The following is a 24,818-nucleotide window of genomic DNA, read 5'->3' as shown; positions in this document are numbered from 1 at the left end:
AAATAAATATATAAATAAATATATCTGCAAGAAGTCAACATCCCTAATTTCCAACAATATTTAAAAAGGACATTTTCATGTGTCAAAGTTGCACACACAATTTTGTTGTGGTTTAATTCAATGTTGTGTACTTACTGTTATTATTAGTTGTATGATTACCACATTTAAAATCGTCCCTTAGTGTCTCAAATTTCTTAACATAAATCCTTCTGATATGAAAGCAGTCCATGTCAGTTCCTTGGACATCGTCTGGATTTAATCTTTGAGGAATATGGTTGTGACCAAGTAAAATGTTCAAGTTTTTTTTTAGGTTTATCAGTTTTTCTTGGAATTCACCTCACAAGTTCCTTTTGATGATCCTGTAGGGCCCACCAGGACCACAAGGATCAAAGGGAGATTTTGGAACCAGTGGAGACTTTGGACCCAGAGGTATGCCAGGAGCACCAGGTTCACATGGAAGGAGCGGAAACAGAGTGAGTTGGAGTCATTTCCATGTTTGTGGTGATTAACCCAGGAGTCGTTTCTTCATGTTGAGGCACAATTTTCTTTTCAAAGCAGGAGAAAATATCAGTTAACTGCAGCATTCCAAGTTTGTTTTAAATACAAAAGATTATGTTAGTTTTCTTCATTGTAGTTAGTTTTTGTAAGTGCTGTGTAGTAAACAAATTAGAACCACTTGTTTGTCTTCTTTATAAAAAAATGGAGGAACCAGCTCAATCTTTCAGTATTGTCAGCCATAGAAATGAAGGATTAAGGAGGTACATGATTCATATTGATATGTTAAAACACACTACTATCAGTTTTGGTTATATTTCTATATGAATATTAATTTGGGAAATGACCTTTTAAATATCTGAGGTTCATCAGTTAAAAGTGACTGGACTATTTATTTTAATACATAGACCATTATATCAGCTCCTAAGAAGTAATACAAAATTCAATGGGGTAAAACATAAGACTTTTGTAGCCTCAAATGACAACAAATTTGTCAAGGACAATGGTGTTTGTTGTCATCTAAGAGTTCTCTGTTATGGATGTGGAGTTAAAAGAACATGCTTTTGTTGAGCTATTAAAATTGATAAAACAATGCATTAACCTTAACATCTCTTTATCAATATAAATATCAATATAAGGAGCAGTCCAGAGAATTTTAAAGGTGAAAACTTCTTGAAAACCAAAAAATCTGCAAAGATTAATGGCACTCATTTTTCTTTTTCCTGGACTATGACATATCAATTCTGTCTAAGTCACCTGTTAAGAATATAGTAAAATGTTATGAAGCCTCATTTTGTAAAGATTTGTTGTTGGAAATATGATGTATTCTCATTCATTACAATCAATGTTGTTTTGACTCTTAGCAGGATTGTTGAACTGATGTCATGGGTGACTGATGGTTTCTTAAAAATTCTAATTTCCTTGCATAGAAAACATTGGCTAAAATATTCACCATTTTCACAGCTTTCGTTTATATCAAAATTGAACCAAGTTCTTTTCTTCCTTTTCCATGTGTTGTATTAACATCCCATGAATGGTTTAACAGAAAAGGGAGAAACTAGTATTGATGAGCGCCCATAAAAAGGGAAGCCAGGTGTAAAATAAAGTTCTACATCTTTGGGCAAAAAAGAAAAGAAAAGAAAAGGCAGACAAAAAAATGTTTTATAAATATTTAGTAAACATACCTAGTCATTTGCAGTCAGGTAAATTAAAACAGACAGAATTAAGATCTCAGCTTTCATTGGCCACAATACTTCTCTAAATGTCACATGATTACTGTGCTCACTCACTACTAATATAGTCTTTTGCTATATATTACAGTGCCAGGTTTGTAACCATCTTACCTGGGTTCAAAATGAAATAGTCGAACAGATACTTTTGTAGCATTGCTCACTTTAGTCACATACTCATGGAACCTTTTGGTTGTAAATAATTTCACTGCTTAAAGCAAACAGGAAACCATCACTGTTAACAAATATAGTATAAGGAAGGTTAATGGATAGTGCAGCTTGTATTATCTATATTGTTTGTTTATTCCTTTGTTTAATATAGTATAAGGAAGGTTAATTGATAGTGCAGCCTGTATTATCTATATTGTTTGTTTATTCCTTTGTTTAATATAGTATAAGGAAGGTTAATGGATAGTGCAGCTTGTATTATCTATATTGTTTGTTTATTCCTTTGTTTAATATAGTATAAGGAAGGTTAATGGATAGTGCAGCTTGTATTATCTATATTGTTTGTTTATTCCTTTGTTTAATATAGTATAAGGAAGGTTAATGGATAGTGCAGCTTGTATTATCTATATTGTTTGTTTATTCCTTTGTTTAATATAGTATAAGGAAGGTTAATTGATAGTGCAGCCTGTATTATCTATATTGTTTGTTTATTCCTTTGTTTAATATAGTATAAGGAAGGTTAATGGATAGTGCAGCCTGTATTATCTATATTGTTTGTTTATTCCTTTGTTTAATATAGTATAAGGAAGGTTAATGGATAGTGCAGCCTGTATTATCTATATTGTTTGTTTATTCCTTTGTTTACTATAGTATAAGGAAGGTTAATGGATAGTGCAGCTTGTATTATCTATATTGTTTGTTTATTCCTTTGTTTAATATAGTATAAGGACGGTTAATGGATAGTGCAGCTTGTATTATCTATATTGTTTGTTTATTCCTTTGTTTAATATAGTATAAGGAAGGTTAATGGATAGTGCAGCCTGTATTATCTATATTGTTTGTTTATTCCTTTGTTTAATATAGTATAAGGAAGGTTAATGGATAGTGCAGCCTGTATTATCTATATTGTTTGTTTATTCCTTTGTTTACTATAGTATAAGGAAGGTTAATGGATAGTGCAGCTTGTATTATCTATATTGTTTGTTTATTCCTTTGTTTAATATAGTATAAGGAAGGTTAATGGATAGTGCAGCTTGTATTATCTATATTGTTTGTTTATTCCTTTGTTTAATATAGTATAAGGAAGGTTAATGGATAGTGCAGCTTGTATTATCTATATTGTTTGTTTATTCCTTTGTTTAATATAGTATAAGGAAGGTTAATGGATAGTGCAGCCTGTATTATCTATATTGTTTGTTTATTCCTTTGTTTAATATAGTATAAGGAAGGTTAATGGATAGTGCAGCTTGTATTATCTATATTGTTTGTTTATTCCTTTGTTTAATATAGTATAAGGAAGGTTAATGGATAGTGCAGCCTGTATTATCTATATTGTTTGTTTATTCCTTTGTTTACTATAGTATAAGGAAGGTTAATGGATAGTGCAGCCTGTATTATCTATATTGTTTGTTTATTCCTTTGTTTAATATAGTATAAGGAAGGTTAATGGATAGTGCAGCTTGTATTATCTATATTGTTTGTTTATTCCTTTGTTTAATATAGTATAAGGAAGGTTAATGGATAGTGCAGCTTGTATTATCTATATTGTTTGTTTATTCCTTTGTTTAATATAGTATAAGGAAGGTTAATGGATAGTGCAGCCTGTATTATCTATATTGTTTGTTTATTCCTTTGTTTAATATAGTATAAGGAAGGTTAATGGATAGTGCAGCCTGTATTATCTATATTGTTTGTTTATTCCTTTGTTGTTAGCCCTTCTTTGATTGTCGTTTTGTCAAGTGAGGCAAATATCAAAGAAAACGATTGTTGTTTCCTAAATTTCTTGGTGATACCCTCAATTGTCTGTTCCTCAATTGAAGTTTTTCTCTATTATATATTCTTCTTAATTTGAACTCATTTGGCAAGCTTTTGTTGTCATAAATCCTGTATCTTGTTTAAATTTGATACGTTGTGTTTCACATCAGATCAAAGTTTTCAACATTTTAGGGAAAGGGGAATTTATGTTTTTTTTTTGCAAGGGAAAAGGTATTTTTGGCATTGCTGCCTTTATTTTACTGCTAATTTTCTTCTCAGGGACGCCCAGGTAAGGATGGACCAAGGGGTCACACTGGACCAATGGGCCTCAAGGTAAGGGAATCATACTGCATATTTCATGAATTCCTCAAAGTACATTTTGTGTAGAAAAGTATACAATATTGATTTCCAATTGATAGGTTTAGGTCGTAAGGCTGATGGAAACATGAAGATAGATGTGTTTAACTAGATTACAGAATGTAGTAATTGCAAAGAAACAAGTGTCATTTACACCTGGAAATTGTCAATTGAAGGCTGCAAAATTATTCATACTTTATGATTCCTTGCTGAAAGCAAAGGAATTTATTGGATGGCATGTATGTGTGTGTGCATGTGTGTTTATATGATGCCTATGAACTATGAAAGTGTCAATTATTTCTAGTTGTGCTTAATATGTTTTTCTTTGCCAAACAGTGTGATTTGGTAAGTAAACTTGTCATGTTCTAATGTTTCAAATGATGTTGACATTATGAAAAGCTGCCTCAACTTAACTTTAGGAATTCCATTCTTTCACCAGAGGAGAGAGTATTAATTTACTTTCTCATTTCTTATCAATATTCCAGGGACACCGAGGTTTTGATGGATTGCCTGGCTTTCCTGGTCTCAAGGGCAGTCTTGTAAGTAAATAAATTCAAAGTAATTTACAGTGTTGTAGGTCTAAACCAAAACTTGATATTGGTGCTGTGAGCTCAATGTTAATGATAGTTAATGTTGTATCAGTTGATGGAGTTGTAAGTTCAACATAGTACTGTTTCTTTGTGTTATATTTGAAGTGTAATACAATTTACTGCAATGTAATGTATCACATTGACATGAGGATTTGAATTCTAACTGCAAGCAAATCAATGATGTTCTTGAGTAATTTGTAAATGTATCTTGAATCATCACTGGATTTCTCTGATTTTGCAGTACTTTATTTAAACGTAAGTAACTCGTTGACCAAACCCAAAGTTAACAGTTTTCTTTTCCTCTTTGAAAGGATGTTAAAATACAGTAGCCTAATAGTTCAGGTTAGGTGTTGTTTTGCAGTGATGATGGTGTTTCTCAAACTACAGATTTCTGTGGAGCAAATAGTTGTAAGTTGTAAATATTGAGGTTATGCATCAAATATTTCATTAAAAAGGGAGTATCTAGTGGTGTAATCATCTAGACAATCTTCTTGCATTAACTACAAGTTTCATTTCAGCCCCTCCCAATTTTAAGGAAATGTTATCAATATTCTAACAGTGACATGCATGAAATATTTTGTTGACTGCCAAAATATGAAAATGAGTCCCTTTGAACCAAAGTTAAGTTGCATATTTTATTTCTATTATTTACAATCATATTTATCATTACTTTCTGCTCTTGAAATAGACAATCCAGCAAATGAGCCAAAGCAGTTGTTTCTAATCTATAGCTGTAATACACCATTGTAATACAGATTATACAATGTGACAGCAAGGATTGACAGTCCCAACCTACCTGTTCTTCTGGCTTAAACCACAGCAATCAGTACAGAATCTACTTTACATATCCTGAATAGTATGGCAATGGGTTCAGCATCTAGTTACATATCCTGAATAGTATGGCAATGGGTACAGCATCTAGTTACATATCCTGAATAATGTGGCCATGTGTACAGCATCTAGTTACATATCCTGAATAGTATGGCAATGGGTACAGTATCTAGTTACATATCCTGAATAGTATGGCAATGGGTACAGCATCTATTTACATATCCTGAATAGTATGGCAATGGGTACAGTATCTAGTTACATATCCTGAATAGTATGGCAATGGGTACAGCATCTATTTACATATCCTGAATAGTATGGCAATGGTGTACAGCATCTAGTTACATATCCTGAATAGTGTGGCAATGGGTACAGCATCTAGTTACATATCCTGAATAGTGTGGCAATGGGTACAGTACCTAGTTACATATCCTGAATAGTATGTCAATGGGTACAGCATCTAGTTACATATCCTGAATAGTGTGGCAATGGGTTCAGCATCTAGTTACAAATGAAGCATATGGCAATGGGTACAGTATCTAGTTACATATCCTGAATAGTGTGACAATGGGTACAGCATCTAGTTACATATCCTGAATAGTATGGCAATGGGTACAGTATCTAGTTACAAATGAAGCATATGGCAATGGGTACAGCATCTAGTTACATATCCTGAATAGTATGGCAATGGGTACAGCATCTACTTACATATCCTGAATAGTATGGCAATGGGTACAGCATCTAGTTACATATCCTGAATAATGTGGCCATGTGTACAGCATCTAGTTACATATCCTGAATAGTGTGGCAATGGGTACAGCATCTAGTTACATATCCTGAATAGTATGACAATGGGTACAGTATCTAGTTACATATCCTGAATAGTATGGCAATAGGTACAGCATCTAGTTACATATCCTGAATAGTATGGCAATGGGTACAGCATCTAGTTACATATCCTGAATAGTGTGGCAATGGGTACAGCATGTAGTTACATATCCTGAATAGTATGGCAATGGGTACAGCATCTAGTTACATATCCTGAATAGTATGGCAATGGGTACAGCATCTAGTTACATATCCTGAATAGTATGGCAATGGGTACAGCATCTAGTTACATATCCTGAATAGTATGGCAATGGGTACAGCATCTAGTTACATATCCTGAATAATGTGGCCATGGGTACAGTATCTAGTTACATATCCTGAATAGTGTGGCAATGGGTACAGTATCTAGTTACATATCCTGAATAGTATGGCAATGGGTACAGCATCTAGTTACATATCCTGAATAGTATGACAATGGGTACAGTATCTAGTTACATATCCTGAATAGTATGGCAATGGGTACAGCATCTAGTTACATATCCTGAATAATGTGGCCATGTGTACAGCATCTAGTTACATATCCTGAATAGTGTGGCAATGGGTACAGCATCTAGTTACATATCCTGAATAGTATGACAATGGGTACAGTATCTAGTTACATATCCTGAATAGTATGGCAATAGGTACAGCATCTAGTTACATATCCTGAATAGTATGGCAATGGGTACAGCATCTAGTTACATATCCTGAATAGTATGGCAATGGGTACAGCATCTAGTTACATATCCTGAATAGTATGACAATGGGTACAGCATCTAGTTACATATCCTGAATAGTGTGGCAATGGGTACAGTATCTAGTTACATATCTTGAATAGTATGGCAAGGGGTACAGCATCTAGTTACAAATGAAGCATATGGCAATGGGTACAGTATCTAGTTACAAATGAAGCATATGGCAATGGGTACAGTATCTAGTTACATATCCTGAATAGTGTGGCAATGGGTACAGTACCTAGTTACATATCCTGAATAGTATGTCAATGGGTACAGCATCTAGTTACATATCCTGAATAGTGTGGCAATGGGTTCAGCATCTAGTTACAAATGAAGCATATGGCAATGGGTACAGTATCTAGTTACATATCCTGAATAGTGTGGCAATGGGTACAGTACCTAGTTACATATCCTGAATAGTATGTCAATGGGTACAGCATCTAGTTACATATCCTGAATAGTATGGCAATGGGTACAGCATCTAGTTACATATCCTGAATAGTGTGGCAATGGGTACAGTATCTAGTTACATATCTTGAATAGTATGGCAAGGGGTACAGTATCTAGTTACAAATGAAGCATATGGCAATGGGTACAGTATCTAGTTACATATCCTGAATAGTGTGGCAATGGGTACAGTACCTAGTTACATATCCTGAATAGTATGTCAATGGGTACAGCATCTAGTTACATATCCTGAATAGTGTGGCAATGGGTTCAGCATCTAGTTACAAATGAAGCATATGGCAATGGGTACAGTATCTAGTTACATATCCTGAATAGTGTGGCAATGGGTACAGCATCTAGTTACATATCCTGAATAGTATGGCAATGGGTACAGTATCTAGTTAGAAATGAAGCATATGGCAATGGGTACAGCATCTACTTACATATCCTGAATAGTATGGCAATGGGTACAGCATCTAGTTACATATCCTGAATAATGTGGCCATGTGTACAGCATCTAGTTACATATCCTGAATAGTGTGGCAATGGGTACAGCATCTAGTTACATATCCTGAATAGTATGACAATGGGTACAGTATCTAGTTACATATCCTGAATAGTATGGCAATAGGTACAGCATCTAGTTACATATCCTGAATAGTATGGCAATGGGTACAGCATCTAGTTACATATCCTGAATAGTGTGGCAATGGGTACAGCATGTAGTTACATATCCTGAATAGTATGGCAATGGGTACAGCATCTAGTTACATATCCTGAATAGTATGGCAATGGGTACAGCATCTAGTTACATATCCTGAATAGTATGGCAATGGGTACAGCATCTAGTTACATATCCTGAATAGTGTGGCAATGGGTACAGCATCTAGTTACATAATCTGAATAGTGTGACAATGGGTACAGTATCTAGTTACATATCCTGAATAGTATGGCAATGGGTACAGCATCTAGTTACATATCCTGAATAGTATGGCAATGGGTACAGCATCTAGTTACATATCCTGAATAGTATGGCAATGGGTACAGTATCTAGTTACATATCCTGAATAGTGTGGCAATGGGTACAGCATCTAGTTACATAATCTGAATAGTGTGACAATGGGTACAGTATCTAGTTACATATCCTGAATAGTATGGCAATGGGTACAGCATCTAGTTACATATCCTGAATAGTGTGGCAATGGGTACAGCATCTAGTTACATAATCTGAATAGTGTGACAATGGGTACAGTATCTAGTTACATATCCTGAATAGTATGACAATGGGTACAGCATCTAGTTACATATCCTGAATAGTATGGCAATGGGTACAGTATCTAGTTACATATCCTGAATAGTGTGGCAATGGGTACAGCATCTAGTTACATATCCTGAATAGTGTGGCAATGGGTACAGTATCTAGTTACATATCCTGAATAGAATGACAATGGGTACAGCATCTAGTTACATATCCTGAATAGTGTGGCAATGGGTACAGTATCTAGTTACATATCTTGAATAGTATGGCAAGGGGTACAGTATCTAGTTACAAATGAAGCATATGGCAATGGGTACAGCATCTAGTTACATATCCTGAATAGTGTGGCAATGGGTACAGTATCTAGTTACATATCCTGAATAGTATGGCAATGGGTACAGTATCTAGTTACAAATGAAGCATATGGCAATGGGTACAGCATCTAGTTACATATCCTGAATAGTGTGGCAATGGGTACAGTATCTAGTTACATATCCTGATTAGAATGGCAATGGGTACAGCATCTAGTTACATATCCTGAATAGTGTGGCAATGGGTACAGCATCTAGTTACATATCCTGAATAGTGTGGCAATGGGTACAGCATCTAGTTACATATCCTGAATAGTGTGGCAATGGGTACAGTATCTAGTTACATATCCTGAATAGAATGACAATGGGTACAGCATCTAGTTACATATCCTGAATAGTGTGGCAATGGGTACAGTATCTAGTTACATATCTTGAATAGTATGGCAAGGGGTACAGTATCTAGTTACAAATGAAGCATATGGCAATGGGTACAGCATCTAGTTACATATCCTGAATAGTGTGGCAATGGGTACAGTATCTAGTTACATATCCTGAATAGTATGGCAATGGGTACAGTATCTAGTTACAAATGAAGCATATGGCAATGGGTACAGCATCTAGTTACATATCCTGAATAGTGTGGCAATGGGTACAGTATCTAGTTACATATCCTGAATAGTGTGGCAATGGGTACAGTATCTAGTTACATATCCTGATTAGAATGGCAATGGGTACAGCATCTAGTCACATATCCTGAATAGTGTGGCAATGGGTACAGCATCTAGTTACATATCCTGAATAGTATGGCATTTGGTTCAGAATCTAGTTACATATCCTAAATAGTATGACAATGGGTACAGCATCTAGTTACGTATAAGAGGATAAAAAACATTGGTCATATTTTTCCAGATCAGATATGAACATCAGGTATCTAAGCATTGACCTCCCTTCTTGTGCCTTTCACGTCTGTCAGGGTGAGTAATGTAGTGATTGGCTGTGGGTTCTCGTTTTTTGCTTCAGCGTGCTTATTATGAAGTAACAGCATATTACAATTCTTTTCTTCGTGATCTGAAATTAACTAAACTTGGCGAAACCAAAACCACCCTCAAGAAGCAATTCTATGGTCACAGATCCACACTCAACAAAGACTGAGACCCCAGTTGGAGAACACTTTAACCTTTCCAATCATACCATTAATGACATGTCCCTACAGGTGATTGAATCTTTAGGTAGCCGTCCTGACCTAGTACGAATCAGCAGAGAGAGACTGTGGATGCAGCGCCTTTGCACCATGCAACCTCATGGGCTCAACATTCAGGAAGGACATGACTAACTTTTCTTTTGTCCCCCCCTCCAACCCCCTTGATCCCCCTTATAACTCCTCTTCTGATAGCTCTCTACCACCCTTTCTTATACACATCTTTCTTTCTTTGTCCTTCTCTAGTTTATTCCCTACCCCCTTCCCTTAATCCTCTCTTTGTCCCTCCACTGTTTATCTCCTACCTCTCGTCTTCCCCTGATGGTTTCTTTCTTTCTTCTCTCCATCCCTTGTCTACTAATCCCCTTACATCTATCTCTTTTTGTTCACCATGCTCATTAACCTGTCTGTATTCTGTGCGTGTTTTTGTACCTTCTGTTACTGTTACTTGTCATTTAGCCTCTGAAGAAGATCCTGCTAGGATCGAAACGTCAGGCCAACTTACTTTTACACATAAACTAATTTCTGACAATGAAACTTTTCTCCTTGTTAATGCAGGGCAAGTCTGGTTTACCAGGACCCACAGGAGACCAAGGACCTAAAGGTAGAGCGGTAAGTTTACTGTTATGCATACTCACATCTCTGGCCCCTCCTATCTGCCAACAACCCCCCTCCTCTATAGAAAAACAATCACGATTTATAGTTATATATATATATATATATATATAGATACATATATTTATCAATCATTTTCAGAATCAACAGCAACTTTAGCTGATTTTTAATTCAATTTTCATGGACCAATGTTTCTCAATGTTTTGCCTATACTGAGACACAGCTGTTAAATTAACATTCTTAAATGTTTTGGGATGATTGAGGGTGGGTGGGGTGGATGGGGGAGGGGGAAAAGATCAAAAGTACTTTTGGAAAGTATGCATTTATAAGTGTTGTCTCTAGAAAGTGAAAGCACAGTGAAATACAGTAGCTCTGGTAATGAAAACCTGTACCAAGGGTCCAAAATATCTGTTTGCAATGAGGATAATGTAGTTTGACGTACTAGCCCATGTAGTGATTAAACATGTGCAATATTATACAATTTTGAATGATTGGAGTCATATCCAGATAACCCAGGATAATCCAGATTGTACTGTATTTGGTTGTAAATATTTTAATAAATAACATACCTGTCACTTTAACTTAATAGGTGTATTGTAACACTTACATAACATACATATGAGTTTGGCTTTGTGGGTGTTTTGTTACACTTATATGATATACATGTCACTTTGGTACAGTATATTGTAACACTTACATAACATACATGAAAGTTTAGCTTTGTGGGTGTATTGTAACACTAATAAACATGTCACTTTAGCTTATTAGGTATATTGTTACACTTACAAAACATACATTTGAGATTAGCTTTGTGGGTGTATTGTAACACTTACATCACATACATGTTAGTTTAGTTTTGTGGGTGTATTGTAACACTTACATATCATACATGTGAATTTACCTTTGTATGTGTATTGTAACACCTACATGACATACATGTTAGTGTGGCTTTGTGGGTGTATTGTGACACCTACATAACGTACATGTGAGTTTAGCTTTGTGGGTGTATTGTAACATTTACATAACACACATGTGAGTTTAGCTAAGTGGGTGTACTGTAAAACTTACATAACATACATGTTAGTTTAGCTTTGTGGGTGTATTGTATCACTTTCATCACATACATGTGAGTTTAGCTTAATAGGTGTATTGTAACACTTACATAACATACATGTTAGTTTAGCTTTGTGGGTGTCTTGTAACACTTACATATCATACATGTTAGTTTAGCTTTGTGGTGTATTGTAACACTTACATGACAGACATGTTCGTTTAGCTTAATAGGTGTATTGTAACACTTACATAACATACATGTTAGTTTAGCTTTGTGGGTGTATTGTAACACTTACATAATATACTTGTGATTCTAGCTTTGTGGGTGTTTGTAACACTTACATAACATACCTGTCACTTCATCTTAATAGGTGTATTGTGACACCTACATAACGTACATGTGAGTTTAGCTTTGTGGGTGTATTGTAACACTTACATAACATACATGTTAGTTTAGCCTTGTGGGGTATATTGTAACACTTACATGACATACATGTGAGTTTAACTCTGTGGGTGTATTGTATCACTTACATGACATACATGTTAGTTTACCTTTTATAATAGATGTATTATAACACTTATATAACATACATTTTAGTTTAGCTTAAAAGGTGTATTGTAACACTTACATAATTGTAACACTTACATAACATACATGTCACTTTAGCTTAATAGGTGTATTGTAAAACTTACATAACATACATGTTAGTTTAGCTTTGTGGGTGTATTGTAACATTTACATCACATACGTGTGTTTTTAACTTTGTGAGTGTATTGTATCACTTACATGACATACATGTGAGTTTACCTTTTATAGTAGATGTATTATAACACTTATATAACATACATGTTAGTTTAGCTTAATTGGTGTATTGTAACACTTACATAACATACATGTCACTTTAGCTCAATAGGTGTATTGTAACAGTTATATAACATACATGGGGTGTCTTGTAGGGGTGTCTTGTGGGTGTCTTGTAACACCTACATATCATACATGTTACTTAAGCTGTGTGGGTGTATTGTAACACTTACATAACATACATTTGAGTTTGACATTTTTGGAGTATTCACTTACATAACATACATGTTAGTTTTGCTAAGTATGTTTATTCTCAATCTTACATAATTGATTGCTGCTATTAAAGGTCATTTTGAATACCCACAGTACCAAGACGAACACTTATATAATATAAAGTTGGAATATGGGAACAGAATTGTAATGAAGTCACAATTTTGTCCGACTGTCTGCCTTGACTTTCGTTTTACGTTTATTTTTCTTGATAGGGTGTTGAAGGAGAGCAAGGAGATCCAGGAATGCCAGGACCCCAGGGTATTAGAGGCCCTTCTGGACCTCGTGGTGGACCAGGGTTTATGGGACCCCCTGTAAGTAAAAAGAAGATTTACTGGTGTGGTACAGTCATATCCTGTTTGACCATGAAATTTGCATGATCCTGCTACAAGTATGATGATTTTAATATTCTTCCATACATTGGTTGAAAAGTTAATCTTTTAAATTTTAAAAATGAAAAGGGAGAAATAGTAAAAGAAATGAATTCCTTAACAGGTTCTTTAATGATAACAATATGAGTACCTTCAGAGAACGGATGGACCTGAATATATACTGATTTCAAACACAAAAAGTTTTAACCTCTGTATAAATACTTTACATGATTTCATTTGTTTCAAATATTTATCTTATTCTTGATTTGAACTTCTCAAGTGCACATGTACAGATAGACATGAAAGCAGACGACATGGAAAGTGGACATAGATGTACATAACAGACATGTGAAATAGCTTGATCTCATTCAAAGACTGGCTGAGAAGTGCAAATGTACATTACAGACATGTGAAATAGCTTGATCTCATTCACAGACTGGCTGAGAAGTGCAAATGTACATAACAGACATGTGAAATAGCTTGATCTCATTCACAGACTAGCTGAGAAGTGCAAATGTACATAACAGACATGTGAAATAGCTTGATCTCATTCACAGACTAGCTGAGAAGTGCAAATGTACATAACAGACATGTGAAATAGCTTGATCTCATTCACAGACTGGCTGAGAAGTGCAAATGTATATAACAGACATGTGAAATAGCTTGATCACATTCACAGACTAGCTGAGAAGTGCAAATGTACATAACAGACATGTGAAATAGCTTGATCTCATTCACAGACTAGCTGAGAAGTGCAAATGTACATAACAGACATGTGAAATAGCTTGATCCCTTTCACAGACTAGCTGAGAAGTGCAAATGTACATAACAGACATGTGAAATAGCTTGATCTCATTCACAGACTAGCTGAGAAGTGCAAATGTACATAACAGACATGTGAAATAGCTTGATCTCATTCATAGACTAGCTGAGAAGTGCAAATGTACATAACAGACATGTGAAATAGCTTGATCTCATTCAGAGACTCGCTGAGAAGTGCAAATGTATATAACAGACATGTGAAATAGCTTGATCTCATTCACAGACTAGCTGAGAAGTGCAAATGTACATAACAGACATGTGAAATAGCTTGATCTCATTCACAGACTAGCTGAGAAGTGCAAATGTTCATAAAAGACATGTGAAATAGCTTGATCTCATTCACAGACTAGCTGAGAAGTGCAAATGTACATAACAGACATGTGAAATAGCTTGATCTCATTCATAGACTAGCTGAGAAGTGCAAATGTACATAACAGACATGTGAAATAGCTTGATCTCATTCACAGACTAGCTGAGAAGTGCACATGTACATAACAGACATGTGAAATAGCTTATGTTCAGTCATAGACAAGTGCACATGTACCGAACAGACATGTGAAATAACTTTATTCTCATTCATAGTCAAGTGCACATGTACATAAAAGACATGTGAAATAGCTTTATTCTCATTCAGTGACAACTTCACATGTACCGAACAGACATGTGAAATAGCTTATGTTCATTCAGTGACAGGTGCACATGTACCGAACAGACATGTGAAATAGCTTATGTTCAGTCATAAACAAGTGCACATGTACCGAACAGACATGTGAAATAGCTTATGTTCAGTCATAGACAAGTGCACATGTACCAAACAGACATGTGAAATAGCTTATGTTCAGTCATAGACAAGTGCACATGTACCGAACAGACATGTGAAATAGCTTATGTTCAGTCATAGACAAGTGCACATGTACCAAACAGACATGTGAAATAGCTTATGTTCAGTCATAAACAAGTGCACATGTACCGAACAGACATGTGAAATAGCTTATGTTCATTCAAAGACAAGTGCACATGTACCGAACAGACATGTGTAATAGCTTATGTTCAGTCATAAACAAGTGCACATGTACCGAACAGACATGTGAAATAGCTTATGTTCAGTCATAGACAAGTGCACATGTACCGAACAGACATGTGAAATAGCTTATGTTCAGTCATAGACAAGTGCACATGTACCGAACAGACATGTGAAATAGCTTATGTTCAGTCATAGACAAGTGCACATGTACCGAACAGACATGTGAAATAACTTTATTCTCATTCATAGTCAAGTGCACATGTACATAAAAGACATGTGAAATAGCTTTATTCTCATTCAGTGACAACTTCACATGTACCGAACAGACATGTGAAATAGCTTATGTTCATTCAGTGACAGGTGCACATGTACCGAACAGACATGTGAAATAGCTTATGTTCAGTCATAAACAAGTGCACATGTACCGAACAGACATGTGAAATAGCTTATGTTCAGTCATAGACAAGTGCACATGTACCAAACAGACATGTGAAATAGCTTATGTTCAGTCATAGACAAGTGCACATGTACCGAACAGACATGTGAAATAGCTTATGTTCAGTCATAGACAAGTGCACATGTACCAAACAGACATGTGAAATAGCTTATGTTCAGTCATAAACAAGTGCACATGTACCGAACAGACATGTGAAATAGCTTATGTTCATTCAAAGACAAGTGCACATGTACCGAACAGACATGTGTAATAGCTTATGTTCAGTCATAAACAAGTGCACATGTACCGAACAGACATGTGAAATAGCTTATGTTCAGTCATAGACAAGTGCACATGTACCGAACAGACATGTGAAATAGCTTATGTTCAGTCATAGACAAGTGCACATGTACCGAACAGACATGTGAAATAGCTTATGTTCAGTCATAGACAAGTGCACATGTACCGAACAGACATGTGAAATAGCTTATGTTCAGTCATAGACAAGTTCACATGTACCGTACAGACATGTGAAATAGCTTATGTTCAGTCATAGACAAGTTCACATGTACCGAACAGACATGTGAAATAGCTTATGTTCAGTCATAAACAAGTGCACATGTACCGAACAGACATGTGTAATAGCTTATGTTCAGTCATAGACAAGTGCACATGTACCGAACAGACATGTGAAATAGCTTATGTTCAGTCAAAGACAAGTGCACATGTACCAAACAGACATGTGAAATAGCTTATGTTCATTCAGTTCATTCTGTGACAATTTGATAATTGGACATATACCTAACAGATCCATGAAACAGCTTATATTCATTCAGTGACCAATTTTCAAGTACAAATGTACATACAGACACTTGATATAGACTAGTTTTATGTTCATCTCATGAAATCATGTAGTCTTCAATGTAATTGTTTTGCACATTACATTCCTTCTTACAATTTGTTTCCTTCGTAGGGCTCAGATGGGGACTCTGGCCCGACAGGACCCAAGGGATCACAGGGCATGCCCGGACTTGCAGGTCCTCAAGGAGAGGCTGGAAAAGTTGGACCTCCTGTAAGCCTCCCTGTCCACTTTAGTTCTAATTTTAATTTTCTGGTATACCCAAAAGCTGTTTGTTGTATTTCTCGCTTACTGTATCTTTCCATCAGGTACAACAAAAGAGGAACTACTTTTGTGAGTTTCAATCTGGAGAAAAGCTATTGCTGTTCAAAACAAGCATTGACACTCAACCTAAATCTACCACACTTACATATGAATCTCTTTGAGCCTACCTAGTTTGAAAGTACTTGCTGAAGTGTTGTTATTAACTGTCAGACTTTTAGTGAGTCTATATTCTTATTCTTGCATAATTATCTTTACTGATATGCAGTATACCTTTACTCATACCCATTACCTCTACTCATACCCATTACCTTTACTCATACCCATTTCCTATACTCATACCCATTACCATTACTCATACCCATTACCTTTACTCATACCCATTACCATTACTCATACCCATTACCTTTACTCATACCCATTACCTTTACTCATACCCATTACAATTACTCATACCCATTACCATTACTCATAACCATTACATTTACTCATACTCATTACATTTACTCATACCCATTACCATTACTCATACCCATTACCTTTACTCATACCCATTACAATTACTCATACCCATTACCTTAACTCATACTCATTACCATTTCTCATACTCATTACCTTTACTCATACCCATTACCTTTACTCATACCCATTACCATTACTCATACCCATTACATTTACTCATGCTCATTACATTTACTCATACCCATTACCTTTACTCATACCCATTACCTTTACTCATACCCATTACAATTACTCATACCCATTACCTTAACTCATACTCATTACCATTACTCATACTCATTACCATTACTCATACCCATTACCTTTACTCATACCCATTACCTTTACTCATACCCATTACCTTTACTCATACCCATTACAATTACTCATACCCATTACCTTTACTCATACCCATTACAATTACTCATACCCATTACCTTTACTCATACCCATTACAATTACTCATACCCATTACATTTACTCATACTCATTACCTTTACTCATACCCATTACCATTACTCATACTCATTACCATTACTCATACTCATTACCTTTACTCATACCCATTACCTTAACTCATACTCATTACCTTTACTCATACCCATTACCTCTACTCATACCCATTACATATACTCATACCCATTACCTTTACTCATACCCATTACCTTTACTCATACCCATTACATATACTCATACCCATTACCTTTACTCATATCCATTACCTTTACTCATACCCATTACATATACTCATACCCATTACATTTACTCATACCCATTACCTTTACTCATACCCATTACCTTTACTCATACCCATTACATTTACTCATACCCATTACATATACCCATACCCATTACCTTTACTCATATCCATTACCTTTACTCATACCCATTATCTTTACTCATACCCATTACCTTAACTCATACCCATTACATTTACTCATACCCATTACCTTTACTCATACTCATTACCTTTACTCATACCCATTACCTTTACTCATACCCATTACCTTTACTCATACCCATTACTCATACCCATTACTCATACCCATTCCCTATACTCATACCCATTACCTCTACTCTTACCCATTACATTTACTCATACCCATTACCTTTATTCATACCCATTACCTTTTCTCATACCCATTACCTGTTCTCATATCCATTGAACTGAAGTTGCACCCATTGAACAGCTATAAGCCCAGTGTTTGGCTTTTCACACATTAATCAGACCATCAAAGATTTCTTTCCACAAAGCAGTAATCCATGGTTTCCCCATGGTGTAATGATATCCAGATAATCAGCCTGCCAGTATTTACCATATAACAAGTATCAATTATATGGTTTTCAAGAGGATTGAGTGTTCAACACTGAGTTGAATCTGATGTCATGCATTGCCCATATTCACAAAGATCCATTCAAAGTTTCATTTGCATGTGATCACGTTCACAATCAATATAATCCCAGCAGTATTACTACATTCAATATCATCAAGGATACAATCACTTATTTTAAAATTGTGGTATGTAATTGATTTTTTTTCTCATTTTGTAATGAATCTTTCCGTTTAAATTTTTCAGGGTTCATCTGGTCCTCAGGGGGCTATGGGTCCACCAGGTATACAAGGTCCAGTAGGTAAACCGGGTTTGACAGGTGCAGCTGGTCTGGATGGTCCTCCAGTAAGTAATATGTTAATGTCATATATCTAATTTAGAGTTGTTATTATGTTTGTGACAACGGAATACATAACATAGAGAACAGGTTGATTCAATGTTTTAATGAATGTGTTGGGTTCTTATACTACATGTGCATTTCCAGCAAGGCTGGGTAGACTGGTAGGGGTGGGAAATGGGTGGGGCATTGGCAGATAGAGTTATATTCAGTTATGCCCTATAGAATCACGAGTGTGAACAGAATTTTTTTTAAATCTTGTGAGTTCCCAACTGGGTTTGGAATAACCTGAATGCCTATATGGGAAGATAGAATATGATAGTTATTGACCTGTCACATGAGTGTGAATTTAGACAAAATCCAGTAGCCTTAAGTTTCTTTATTCTTTTGGTCACAAGGTTTTGTAACACCTATGATGCTACCGAAACCAGATGGTAGTTGACCTTGATAAAAAATACCTCATAGAATTCCTCAATAAAAAAAATATTCTGCATTGAAAAATTACTGATTTTTTCCTAATAAAACATTTATTCCCAGATACTTTCCATAGTAGTTTCGTCACCTACCAGAATCAAAGTGGTAGCTTTCAAAGTTTTTACATCTTCTTGAATATGAAATATAAATGTCTGTTAGGTAAGCAAAGGAACTGCATTGTTTGCAGAATTTGGTATGAAAAGTTCACCCCAAAACAGCAAAAACAGTCTGCTTAGCTTTTAGTCACATTATCAAACTTTTGTACATTATTTGTTGACAGGGTCACCCAGGTAATGATGGTGGACCAGGACCAAAAGGAGAACAGGTAAGGAACAGGATGAAACATTGCATTATTAAACAAATGAATTCATTAATAAATGTATTGGATAAATTATTAACTTATTATAAACTCATTTCTGTTTATCTACTGTAGCTTATCTTTAATTTAAATTTTACATGTTTTAGGTATTTGTCTGAGTCTGCTAATTGTTTGTAGTTAGTTTTTATTGTTTAATATGCATATCATGCAAATCAAATAGAGATAGAATGCAAACTCACACCGGTGCTTGTTTCCTATGTCAAATACTGTTTAAAGAAGAAAACATTGTCCACGGATATCTCTAAAGCTGTGCAAGGAGAGAATCTTTCTAAACGTAATTTCTTTCCCTGAAAACCAGACTGGAACTGTAGAGTATTGCATGATCAATTTACATGTTTAGTTGGATTCGGAGCCAGGAAAAACTTCTTTTGGAAGGAGCTCTTCAGATTTGTTCAAGTTACAAAATTATGTGTTTATTTTCTATCTGTAACCTTGAAAAATACAGAGTTGGAGGATGTTAAACTATCTGACATTTTATGCAATCATTTTCCAGGGTGATATTGGACCTCAAGGAAACATGGGCTACCAGGGACCAAATGGTGTGAAAGGTGCACGTGGACCAATGGGAGCAACTGGCAGCAAAGGAACTGCTGTGAGTGTTTTCTATGTAGTCTGTCAGAGAAGGCAAGGTTTGGGACAAAAATAGAGAGGAATATATAGAGGGAAATATGATGTTCAGGCACATCATATGAATACAGTACACAAGAACATTAATTTGTTACCTGCTTGTGATAAATATGATACAATTATTTCAAAGATTTATTCAGCTGTTTATTACTTTTCTTCAGGGTGCTGATGGCCTTCCAGGCTTCAAAGGAGATATTGGACCTAAAGGTGTTCAGGTAATCATCTTAACTGTGACAATGATGGGTGTGGATCAGGTGGTGGTAGTGGTGGTAGTGGTGGGGAAGATGTCAAGTTAAAGGGGTATTTATAACATATCTTCTCAATGGGAGCAGTCTATTTATGGACAGGTGATGAAAAGATATCACATATGATGTGCATATACTTTGTATGATCCTTGTCAGTGATTGCAGTAACAAACTTGCATAAAAGATTTGAGCTATTAGTTAGCTGAGACAAACTTGTTTGTGTCATTGCTGCTATAAATCTGTAATCCCTTGATTAACTGTGTTTATTCTTCCATTGTTAATTGGTTCATTCATTTTCATCTTGTTTCAGTCAATTTTTAATAATTATTTTAAAATATTATACTCCAATCACAATGGTATTGTTTGTTCATGTTAGGGTGCAGTTGGTGCCCCTGGTCCCCGTGGCAACGAAGGCTCTCAAGGACCAAAGGTAAAGATTTAATGCACAAGATGGTGTGATTCTTAAGACACATATTAATATTGCATGAGTGATTGGCATGAGTGAACTGGATTCATTGTGTTTGAGGAATTCCTCTTTACAGTTCTTTATCTTGATATTCATCAATGATTAACTAATCATTTAGATCCAGAGGTATTTATTTTGGTCAGGAAATTGACAATATTTTCTATGCAGTACTTATTACATTATGTCCAGGAGTTCATGTTTATGCAGATGGTCACTGATGTCTTTTCTAGGGAGAAGTGTGGGTGAGGTGGGGTTGGGTGGGGGGATGGTTAAGTAGATTGTAGACTGTTGAGTAAGAAATGGTTACAGAAATAGAACTTGAGAAGCTGGTCATACAGATTTAGGTTTGTTGAATTTGAATGTCTGTTGTATAAGTAGATATCAATGCATTTGCAAACAAAGTTGCCATTTTTTTGTCATTCTATCTATTGTCAGGATCAGTAGTAGACTGTTTTCATTTATTTATGTATTGATTCAAGAACAATCATTACCCTAATGTTTTAATACCCTTTGTGTGCTTATGTTTAGGGTGAGATCGGTATGGTAGGTGACCCTGGATCCATGGGACCACCAGGTGAAAAGGTAAGAATTGTCAAAATGTCATTGAATGTGTTCATAAACATTGAGCATTTCTCCTTATAAACCTAAAACAAATTGTATATGTAACTGTGTTTACACAATATCTATAGACTCTCTTCATAATAGTCTATAGATATTATGTATCTACAGAATATCTATGGACTATCTAGAGAATAGAATATAGATGTTCTGTGTCCACCGAATATCTATGGACTCTACAGAATATCTATAGACTATCTAGAGAATAGAATATAGATGTTCTGTGTCCACCGAATATCTATGGACTCTACAGAATATCTATAGACTATCTAGAGAATAGAATATAGATGTTCTGTGTCCCCCGAATATCTATGGACTCTACAGAATAGCTATAGACTTTCTACAGAATTTATGCTCTTCTGTATCAACAATATATCTCTAGACTATCTACAGAAGAGTAAAAAGTTAGTCTGTATCTACAGAATATTTATAGACTCTCTTCATAATAGTCTATAGATATTATATATCTACAGAATATATAGACTCTCTACAGAATATCTTTAGACTATCTACAGAATACATATAAACTACTTACAGAATAGTTTATACCTGTAGACTACATATAGAATACATATTAACTACTTTCAAAATAGCATAAAACCTGTAGACTATTTACAGAATACATAAAAACTACTTACAGAATAGTATACCTGTAAACTATCTACAGAATATCTATGCTGAGAGATATCAGAAAATCTGGCAAAGAGAGAAAATTTGGTGTAGTTTTGAGCTACTCTAATGCCTAGCTGTTACTCCTATATGGATAAGATCAGATGATACCATATAGCAGTATATATCTCTCATTTGAATTGCTTTTGTGATGTTTAACCCTTATCATGCTATCGGTGGCATATGTCACCAGCCACGCACTTACCTGTTCACGTGAGCGGCAACAATTGTAGCCCCACTCGCCTGATGGATTGCTTGCCTGTGTACATATACCTCAGAAACTCTGAGAAACAGGTCCTTATGATAACCACAACACTTTAATCTGTTGAAAAAGCACAATTGTTATCAGGAGTATATATTGGAAATTTCGGCATAATTTTGGAATGAAATTTGATGACTGTGGTAGAAAATGGCCAATCCTGACCAAGACGACAGTTCCACAGGAAATTTGGGAGATTTTGCAGTTGAAAATTTCAGGACGAATTGAGTGATTTTTCTAGTGATACAGACTTGAAAGATAACGATAGTGATAACGAACCTGAACAACTTATTGATCACAATGATAATGTACTGTTAGCACAATTAAGTGCTGACATGGGGCTTGCAGGGCATGATTAGGGTGGTGGAGACCAAAATAGTGGAGAAATACTGCGTATGATAGTCTGTTGCTAAAACAGATACAGTAACAGGTCCTCTCAAACATAACATTGACTTTCACCATATGATATTGTCATATCATTCTACACTGATATTATAATAATAGTAATAATAAATGAGACTGATATAGCGCCAAATCAGTAGTCACTGCTCAAGGCGCTTTACAAAGAAAGCAGATTAATTTACAAAAGAACAAGTGAAAAGATGGGTCTTAAGTAGACTTTTGAATGTAGAAAGTTTAGAGCATGTTCGAATGTGATCTGGTAAATTGTTCCAGAGATAAGAGCCAGAGTATTTGAAGCTTCTGTAACCATAGGTCTTCAAGCATGGTTTAGGAACAGTTAAGTACAGTTTGTTGGACGAACGAAGTGTGCGAGTTGGAATATATGGCAAGAGAAGTTGCGACAGGTACACATATTATACTGGATACCATTGTACTTGAAACTAATCGCTACTATAAACAGTACATCATTTGGAATAGATGCATTGCCATGGCATCTGGTGCTAGGATATGGACTGACCGTACCATTCCTGATGGCTATGGCCGGGCGTACTAAAAGAGGTCAATATGGCCAATATTGGACCACTAACTAGTTACATTCAGAAAGGTAAATGAAACTTAGACAGAGTTTGGAACATTCTGCAATTTCTTGCATTTTGCTGATAGTGTAGATGCACCTGCTGCTGAGGAACCAAACAGGTATAAAATGTTCTGGTTTTTAGCAGATACACTAGTTCGTATTTATCCATGCAGGGAATTGTCAGTTCATGGGTCTATTATCACCTTCAAAGGAAGAATTGGCTTCATGACCTACAACCCCCAAAAACCCTACGAATAGGGAATGTAGGCGTGGTTACTTGCAGATGCCGCAACTGGTTATGCACATAATTGGTCAGTATACGCTGGCACTGTTCAATGTGGGTATATTGGAGTGACCAATCAATTTGTAATGGATATCTGTGAACCAATGTTGAATAACGGTCACCACGTATATATTTTATTGCAAAGCGAATACTCTACATGCATAATCGGGCAAAAGTGCCTTGCTAAGGAATGTACAACCATGCCAAGAATTATAATACCAAAATACACTATTCATTTCTCATTCAGGGACATCGGGGATCAACTGGTTTGCCTGGATACCCTGGACGTTCCGGTGAGAAGGTTAGATGAAAAATTTAATTGCATTCGTCTTTGAGTTCACAAATTTTCTGTGTTGATCTCAGTATGAAGAGAAACGGTTTTCTAATATCATTGACATATAGACCTTATGAAATTGTCACTAATGTAGGTATAACATCTCCTGTTCTGATTGTTTGGAATACCCCACAAAAACAAATGGCTGATTCTTGTTTTGAGATACCCTTCTTAGATTTTGTTGTGAAGAGGTCATATATGTTTCTAAACCAGACACTTCTATGGCTTTATAGCAAATCATAGTGATTGTCAATACTAACAACATACAAGCTTCTTGAAAACACTTTTATATTACGTCATTCAGAATATTGTTACCACAGAACACTAACAGAATATTTCTTAACCACTTCCAGGGAGAAACTGGTAGAATCGGGCGACGTGGAAGGATGGGAAGCAAGGGATCTCGAGTGAGTATATTTTGAAGTCATATATGCATTCCCATCCTATCCTGTCATACACCTCCCTCAGAGTGTAGTTTAAGGATGGCAAGCAAGGAATCTTCTATAGGTATATTACAGAGTAGTATGCTTTCCTCATGATTCATATCCTGTCATACACCTCCC

The 24,818-nt window shown here is 35.6% G+C and overlaps 1 protein-coding gene across 2 annotated transcripts in view; it reads left to right on the top strand.

The window, feature by feature from the left end:
* The window catches only part of LOC139964225 (uncharacterized), a 184,854-nt gene that overhangs the window by 90,559 nt on the left and 69,477 nt on the right, over positions 1-24,818 (top strand). For both annotated transcript variants that reach the window (XM_071965669.1, XM_071965668.1), the window contains exons 13-26: positions 366-473; positions 3,927-3,980; positions 4,490-4,543; positions 10,799-10,852; positions 13,196-13,294; positions 16,607-16,705; positions 18,832-18,930; positions 19,677-19,721; positions 20,269-20,367; positions 20,564-20,617; positions 21,024-21,077; positions 21,642-21,695; positions 24,169-24,222; positions 24,609-24,662. In XM_071965669.1, the coding sequence (XP_071821770.1) occupies positions 366-473; positions 3,927-3,980; positions 4,490-4,543; positions 10,799-10,852; positions 13,196-13,294; positions 16,607-16,705; positions 18,832-18,930; positions 19,677-19,721; positions 20,269-20,367; positions 20,564-20,617; positions 21,024-21,077; positions 21,642-21,695; positions 24,169-24,222; positions 24,609-24,662 (981 nt within the window). The remainder of the gene's footprint in view (positions 1-365; positions 474-3,926; positions 3,981-4,489; positions 4,544-10,798; positions 10,853-13,195; positions 13,295-16,606; positions 16,706-18,831; positions 18,931-19,676; positions 19,722-20,268; positions 20,368-20,563; positions 20,618-21,023; positions 21,078-21,641; positions 21,696-24,168; positions 24,223-24,608; positions 24,663-24,818) is intronic.

This window comes from Apostichopus japonicus, chromosome 22 (genome assembly GCF_037975245.1).
Source record: "Apostichopus japonicus isolate 1M-3 chromosome 22, ASM3797524v1, whole genome shotgun sequence".
In the NCBI taxonomy this organism is placed as follows: Eukaryota; Metazoa; Echinodermata; class Holothuroidea; order Aspidochirotida; family Stichopodidae; genus Apostichopus; species Apostichopus japonicus.
The sequence above is the reverse complement of the archived record's forward strand: the minus strand, read 5'-3'. Positions and strand labels throughout refer to the sequence as shown.